This window comes from Loa loa (genome assembly GCF_000183805.2).
Source record: "Loa loa unplaced genomic scaffold supercont3.82, whole genome shotgun sequence".
In the NCBI taxonomy this organism is placed as follows: Eukaryota; Metazoa; Nematoda; class Chromadorea; order Rhabditida; family Onchocercidae; genus Loa; species Loa loa.
Window position 1 is genome coordinate 172,481 of NW_018108262.1, and position 8,600 is coordinate 181,080.

General features: G+C 23.2%; 2 protein-coding genes across 2 annotated transcripts in view; one reads left to right on the forward strand and one right to left on the reverse strand.

Moving 5' to 3' along the window:
• Positions 1-946: 946 nt before the first annotated feature.
• LOAG_10411 (hypothetical protein) lies at positions 947-1,210 on the forward strand (the record flags this gene model as incomplete). The annotated part of the gene is made up of 2 exons (XM_003145935.2): positions 947-1,027; positions 1,118-1,210. The coding sequence occupies 2 exons, from the start codon at positions 947-949 to the stop codon at positions 1,208-1,210; spliced, it is 174 nt and encodes a 57-aa protein (XP_003145983.2).
• Positions 1,211-2,330: 1,120 nt separating this feature from the next.
• Positions 2,331-8,600, reverse strand: part of LOAG_17493 (hypothetical protein) — a gene marked incomplete at both ends in the record, with an annotated part of 8,349 nt that continues 2,079 nt past the window's right edge. The window contains 9 exons of the mRNA XM_020450155.1: positions 2,331-2,419; positions 3,141-3,724; positions 3,980-4,243; positions 4,904-5,037; positions 5,278-5,436; positions 5,738-5,896; positions 6,434-6,781; positions 7,463-7,690; positions 7,893-7,999. Coding sequence (XP_020306221.1) covers positions 2,331-2,419; positions 3,141-3,724; positions 3,980-4,243; positions 4,904-5,037; positions 5,278-5,436; positions 5,738-5,896; positions 6,434-6,781; positions 7,463-7,690; positions 7,893-7,999 — 2,072 coding nt within the window. The remainder of the gene's footprint in view (positions 2,420-3,140; positions 3,725-3,979; positions 4,244-4,903; positions 5,038-5,277; positions 5,437-5,737; positions 5,897-6,433; positions 6,782-7,462; positions 7,691-7,892; positions 8,000-8,600) is intronic.

The following is an 8,600-nucleotide window of genomic DNA, read 5'->3' on the forward strand; positions in this document are numbered from 1 at the left end:
TATATATATATATATATATATATATATATATATATATATATATATATATATATATATCCATGTGTACCTTCTGGTGCAATTTGTAAATTTGAAGGTCAAAATGTTAATATTAATCAAAATTCTATTCGATGATGTCTTTTCCTTCAACTGTCGCATAAATTTAATTATTTCAGTTCGAAATCGAAAACAGTTAATGAAATGATCAATTCTCTTCAGGCCAATGATCATACCAACAGATTAATAGTTTTTTTAAGGGTGTGTTTTTATAACAACTTCTTTATTTGATTTTCAAATAACTCCGAAACTGAGTAAATTTTTCTTTCTGTTTTCTTGAATTCGGACAAACTAATAAGTAGCGATACAAGTTTTAAAAATAAATTCGAATGAACTACAACATAATGAGAAATGTATTTGTTAATTCAACTAATACTGAATTGGATAAAATATAATGATCAAGAACCGTATTTTAGGAGAAAATTTATGCATTAGATGTTGAAAGTGGCCTAGAAAGTGGAAATTTACTTCAACTTATTGCTCTTACTACTATTAATAAACCGATAAGTAGGTTGAATTTAAATATTTGAATATTTTATAAATCAATGCAAGAAAAGTTGAAATAATAGTATTTCGAAATTATATGACTTACTAGTAATTTGCATACAAATCATTGTGTCAAACATATTTTATTAAGAAGCCTCTAATGAAATTTCAATTTCGATTGAGGAATTTTATTGCTATCTTGTAAAACACTTTTTAACAAAAGGTTTACTACTGGTTCATTTATTCACAGGACGGAAAAAATGTTTCCGCAAATGTTTTAAATCAACAAATTTTTTAAATTTTCCTAAATTGTAAAAGTTTGACGGAGTGATTTTTTAAAAAAAACAGTGATAAATCCTTAGGTATATTAGCTACCGAAGATGTTCATCCACTTCGTTATGTACAAATGGCGCAAATAGATCAAATCTTTGGGGAACAGTTGATTGAAATCCCTTCTGAAGTACGAATTATTCAACGATCATATTGGGTAATTTTTCCTAAAGCTCACTTAATATTTCTTTTTTTGTAAAATATGACGTTTTAAATTCTGAAAAAAAGTGAGGAAAAATTATTTGAGGACAAAGATGATAAATTGGATGATACCGTTGATTATGGTGGTTGTCCGGTCATGGCAAAGGTTCGACAAGCAATGATGAAGGATGAACTTTGACATTGTTCATTTATATGTTCAATAAAATACGAATCAATTAATTTCTTTATTCCAAAAGTTTTTGCTTCCAATCAATGAAAATCTTTCTGAAATGAAAAAATTGATATTTCAACATGTTATGAAGTTAAAATTTTTGCATGTCCTATTTGCTTATCGGTAATGGTAATTACTTAATAATAATTAAATGGTAATTACTTAATAATAATTAAATGGTAATTACTTAATAATAATTAAATGTCAAAAAATATTTAGCTTTAACGCAACCTTTGTTTCTTCCATACATTTTTTGGTTATTTTTGAATAATTTAGATATAAATTAAATTGTTAAACTAATTTCACTTACTTGAATTCTTTACATTTATTACCTTATTTGCCTAAATCTTCTTTTTATGTTATCACCTTATCAAATTTTTTTAATTAGCCAGACTTATCGATGCAGATATTATTCCATGAAATGAATCGACGATAATTATTTGTTTGTTAATTGTCGATAGAAAAACTTTCATATTTGTTTATGGAGAAAAACAAAACTAACTAGTATTAAAACTTTCATGAAAATGTCGGCATTGAAATTAAAATTAAATTACCTCAGTAATTGATAATCAATTTATGACTTGTTCAGTAAAAAACTAATCAAGGGACTTATCTTAAATTCTAACAATTTATTGAAACTATTGGAAAAGTATTACGCTGATAACTTTAATTTTTCCCAAAAACTTCAAATCCTTATAATTAATGCTTGTTAACTTCATCAGTATAAGTCCTAAAATAAATCAATCATAATAGTTTCTTTTTTAAATTTGATAAATTTGAAATAAATCAATAAACGACAACAGAATTCTAGTGAAAAATAATTTCTTTATGAATGAAATTGATTCATAAGAAAAGTTTTTCTATGCAAGAATTTTATTTTCATGATTGATTAAAGTGGAAATAACAATAAAATTTTTCACGTCAAATAGTAATAATAATAAGGCACATAATGATACAAATGGAAGAAATGTTTTCATGAAAAAAAAAATTGAAACAGAAAAATAAACACCGCTTTATCATATCAGTAAGATGAAATTTACATGACACTTAAAATGAGACATTATTTTTTATAATAGCACCACTATTACTATACAGAGAACATCATTACTGTTGGTATAATTATTAAAATTTGTAAATTCCATAAGTTTGATGAAATGCCGCGCATCTGTCCTGATTCTGAAAATAAAATTTGAAGAAAAAAGAAGGAGTATTTTTTATTTTGATTTCAAAAACTTTAAAAATAAAATTATATATGTTAATTATATGGATGATGGAAAGTGTATTTTCATTAATTAAAAAAATATACTCTTTTTTTAAAAAAATTTTCTCTTTTATTTAAAATGATTATTTTTTGTCTTTTATGAAGGGAAAAGAAATTTATAATTAGAAATATATAATTGTCACATATGTTAAGCCGGAAATAATTCTAACCTAAAATATCAGTAATAAAACGGATAATTAGAAAGGAGGATACTTAAACTATTAAAAAATAATATATTGAAGTATAATAATACATCGAAGTAGTAATATATTGAAGTATGTTAGTATATTAAATATAATAATATATTTGCGAAAAAGTAATTGAGTTATAAAAAAAAAAAAATGAATAAGAAAATAATGGGAATAATTTTTTAAAAAAAAAACAAATTTTTTTCTTGTAAATATCCAGAACAAAAATCATTTTCGCCCAATTATTAAACAGAAATGATTGTGACAATTTGGAAAAAAATTATGATTTTTATCTAGTCAATTTTTTTCCCAATTTTCCCAATCATTACAAAAATTTAATGTTATTAAAAAAATGTAGTTGTCAAAGTTATGAAAGTTTTAGAATTTTAAAAAAAATCTGTTTTCAAATTTAAAAAGAAAAAATTCGAAATATCAGAAGTAATAGTACCTTTCATTTTTGGTATTTTAAAATTAACTGTAACATTCGATTCCATTTTTGATGATGATTCGGAAGATGGTTGTACAGAAGAAGCAAAATTGGTTAATTCATTTTCTGCATTTGTTGGTTCTGGATTTGGTTCTGGAACTGGTATATTTGTCGATGACATGTCTTTCATCCAATGAGATGCCAATTCGGTATCAGATGATAAAGTTAACTCCGGTTGTGGTATAGTTGAAAGTTCCAATTCCGGTAAAACGATATTACTAGTAGTTCCTTTACGTAAATTATTAGATGATGATAAATTATCGGTAGCTTCTAAGTTTGGCAATGATGAAGTTGTAATAATCCGTTGAATAGTAGAGGAACTAAATGGTGATACAGTTTGATCAATTGAAATATGTGTTGGACCGGAATCAAGTGAGAAATCTTCCTCCAATTTTGGATCATTAGCTGTACCGTATCCAGAAATTGAACAACTAGGATTAAACTTGCGTACCCATATGTGAAGCATGCTTACAACATGTTTTAAAGCTTGTTCGGTGCACTGTCTTGATAATTCGGTTGCTGCACATGAAAGCATAGTTTCTAGGCTAAAAATAAAATTTCATTTCAAATTAAAATTTGAATTTTAAATTGTTGTTACCTAAATTCCATATATACATATATATTTGCACAACTACTAGCATAAAAAGTATAATGGAAAATATATTCTAAAAAAAAAAATTTAATTTTAATAAATTTAAATTAAATTATGCCAGATTAAAAAAAAAAATTCTTCAATAAATACAGTTGCAATCAATTGATTAAATTAATGGATAAATAAAATAAAATATTGTTAAACTAACGTTGAACAAATTTTTTGTGAATTATCTTTAACTAATAAATCTAAGCCAACAAATGGTTCACTGCATTTCATTCCAATATCAGTATTAATAAATTGAGTAAGACAAGGTAAATAATATTTTGTTTTTGTTTCTTCTTTTCCACAAATTGTTCGAAAAAGTGCGACATTTGCTGATGAGATAGGTTCCACACGACATGACATATTTGTTAAACAATTTTCATATTCTTTTATTGCTTCACAAAATTCATTCCATTGTAAGCTATTCCTATAATTATAATTATTAAAATTATAAAAAAAATACGAAATTACTTATAACAATTAAAGTGTAACAAAAATATTTATTATTTTAAACAATAATTATGGAATTCCATTTCTCTTTTCTTTCTTTAAGTTATAAAAAATTGTTTTTTCTATATGTCTAGAGATCAAAGTTCATATAAAAGTTTTTTTTATTTTGAAATCAATTGCAAATTATTTTCCTTGCTAATTAATCGATATTAATGAGTAGAAATTAGAAAAAAACTAACAAAATTTAAATATTCTCTTGCAAATACATGTATTTGCATATTGTCTATATCTGACATGATAATTGCTAATTAATAGAACAGGTGAAAACTAGAGAGGACAATTTAAATGTCCCTTTGTAAGTTTGTTGAAATATTATAAAATACTATAATCCCCTTATCTTATTAAAGTTGAAAATTGAAAGAATGAAAAATAAATAATTTGGGACGATGGGAATATAGATATGAAAACCGGTATCACTTCTTTGATTATTATAAAAAAAAAAAGAAACTCTTCCAACCTAATTGTGATTTTAAATTATTCTTTACACTAACTAACTATACTCATGTTTAGAATAAAATGTGATAAGTGAAGGAGAAAGCAATTATCTATATGAAATAATAATTAAATAATTCATTACTTGATAAATGAAAGTGGTGTAAAGGTGAAGTGATCAATCAAATTTTCGCACTGTAAATAATCAACAATATCCGATTCAGCACAACTTGTTTTTATTGATGCTATAGGAATTTGTATATTGCATGATTTATTTAACTGCAAAAAAAATTTGAATTATGAATTTCTATTAAAATTAATGATTGAAAGGAAGCAAAGGAAGAAAAATTATTAAAAAAAAAAAAAAAACAAATAAAAAATTTCACATTTATACGCTTTGTTTTTCTCGTTTCTTTTCAATTACAAAAATGAAAATATTTCAATTTTCCGAATTTTCCTAAACATTTTAATCATTTTATTTAAAAATTAATAATTAAAATGAATTAAATCATTTCTTACCTGATTAGCAAATATATGCATTCCATCAAATGATAATGCTAATGCATCGTATCCACAAGTATTATGAATATATGGGGTGACACAATTTGCAACATTTGTTAAAAATGAACATTGCTGCTCTGATGCTGTCGATAGGAATGATGCTAAGCATTTTGATCCCTATGATAATTTTTTAATTAATAAAAAAAAATCTCTTTTTTCATTTGATGTAATTTTATTATTTCAAAAACAAAATTAATATAATTTGTAAAAACAAAAAAAAAACTGAAAAATTAAACAAAAAAAAAATTTCTTTTTTTTTGAACAAAATTAATTATGCTTCATTATTTCATTCCTTCAATTTTTTTTCAGTCAAAATTTTCGAACTTTTTTTCGACTAAAGTAATTTTAAAGTAGAGAAAAAAAATTAATTTTAATAATTAGTTTAAAATTCTGTTTAATGATAACAACAACAATATACCTGTGATGAAGTAATAGCAGATGTAAGACACATGGAATGCTTTTTGTACAAATCACGCCGCATGCAGACAAATTCCGCCAATGCATTTAGCGCCTTCTCTTTGATTGTTTCACAAATGGGATATGAACAAGCGGTTAATTTTGATGCATCAATACATAACTGTAAAATAATTAAGAAAAAAAATTAATTTCTTTAATAATTTTTCTTTTAAATATAAATCTGATAATATATCCAATATTTTTTTTTTATTTTTTTAAACAATTTAAGTAATTATTTCATCAACTAATTTTTTTTTTGTTTTTCCACTAATTAAAACTTACTAATTAATATACGTTATGCATAAATGAGGGCAGATAGTTTATTTAATAGCATTATTTGCAGAAAAAAAATTTTTTTTTACCACAGCAAAATTATCATTTACTTATAATTTTATGAATTTTTTAAATTAAACATTGTAAATAAAGTTAAGTAAATTGTAAGTAAATGGATAATAAGTTAATTTGCATAAATATGTACATATATATAAGCAGGTGTTAATTCAAAAATAAAATAAAATAAAATTTTAATTAAAAAATAAGAAATTATTTTAAAATTTCTCACAATTTTCAAGCGCTGTAAAAAAAAATCGATAGAAAATTAATTGAAATATCAAATTAAAAAAACAAAAAAAAAAAGAAAAAGGTGAAAATATTTTACCATATCGATATTTGATGGATCTCTTAGTAATGCAATTGGTAACATTCGATAATTTCGGTAAAAATTCCCGGTACATTCCGAATGTTTTTGTTGCATTTCTGCATCACATATTTGTGTTGTTGTATCAGAATTAGTTAATTTTAATTGATAATTAAATTTAATTGGACATATATCAGTTGCACTAATAGCACGTAATACATTTATTGGTATTGGACCACAACGTTGTATAACAATATGTTCAACACATTTGATAAATTTTGGTAAAATACGACGTAATGCTGTAAGATTGAATTGTTTTAATGTTGCTATCGTTGATCGTAAACATCTGCCAAATTCAGGTATTGATGCCTATAAAATGAATTTGGAAAAAAAAATTCAATATTAAATTAATAATTTAATAAAAAATTAACAAGAAATTAATAATTTCTTAACCTTTCTTATGTAACAATTAAAAACAAATTTTGTAATGAATTCCTCCATCTAAGGGCGATAATTAACGAAATTATGATTATAATGAAATCATTAATTTTCAAAAAAAAAAATTGCAAATTATAATTTTATGCCACCATTTTTCAATTATATAATAATTTGTCCAGTTTTTCAACTACAAAATGATTTGTTCAATTTTTCAATTACTAACATTATTGCTTTTATTAGCAGTATTTATATAGCATTACTGCTTAATATTTTGAAATTAAAACATTAATTTTTAATCCAAATTATTTTTTATTTTTTATTTTTTTGAAACAATTTAAAACAATATTATCTGATTGTTTTTTTTATCTTTCATAATAATTGTAACAAATCTCAAAAAAGAAAAAAATATGTAAGAAAAGTTATATTTAAGTCAGTAAAAAAAAGAAAAATTTAATCATTTGATTCAACATTATTGCTTTTATTAGCAATATATATATAGCATTACTGCTTAACAAAAAAAAAAATTTAATTTAAAATCAAAAGTAGAAAAATAGAAGGATATAAAAACTTAAATATAACTTTCTTTTTTGTAACATTAAAAAACATTGTTACCTGTTTAAAAACACATGCTAAATTATCATCAATAGCTTTAGCCGTATCAGGTTGATTACATATTCCATCACCAGCCTGAATTAAGCAATTTGAAACAGTACATTGTTGTCCTGATTGGTTCTCTATCAATGGCCTCAAACAATTCTTGAATTCGTTGGTCAAATTACAACCTTTCGCGAATATAGGTGCCAAATTCTTGACATTAGCTAAAAATTGCTGCAATCCACCCTGTAAATGTGATAGTATAATTAATTAGCTTTTAATTAAAATTCCATTATTGTAATTAAAAGATCAATTAATTCCATTGCTTAGCATAATTATATCTATTAAAATTAATTACTTCCCTATTTATTGATAAATCATTTTACCGTCCTCATGTATAAATAATATATATTTATTGATCGTAAATAAATTCAAAAGATTTTCTTACTTCAAATAATTCATCAATTCTAGAAGTTAATTGATTAATTGGTACAGCACAATGGTCGATAAGTGCATTTTGTTCAACCGTACAATTATAACCCACAATTGATTTATCTATAAAAATAAATTTTTATTTTTTAACTTCTTGATTTCATATTTATGGAAAAAAAGTTTTTGAAAAGTTCAACTCTATGAAAAAAAAACAAAATTTTCATTAGATTTTAGACAAAAAAATTATAGTCAAACAAAAATTAATTCATCGAATTTTTTAGTCAAAAAATTCATTCAAAGAAGATTAGTCAAAGATGATTATATCAATTATGGCTTTATAAACAATATTTAAAAAGCTATTATTCGATACGTACTTAGAGGTATTAAATGGATAGGGTGACACTTAGAAGAAACTATTAAATGAGTAAGGTAATTAGCCAAAAATTAACATCTGAGTGTGAAAATTCATAAGCCATATATTTACATAGCATTACTCTAAAATCAAAACTCAACAATTCACTTAAATATGCAAGAATTATAATAATCCAGTTCATAATTAAGATAAATAATTTAGTAGCTGAGTAAAAAATGATTGAATACGCAAATAAATAAATGGATAAATAAATAAATAAATAAATAAATAAATAAATAAATAAATAAATATATATATATATATATATATATATATATATATATATATATATATATATATATATATATATAT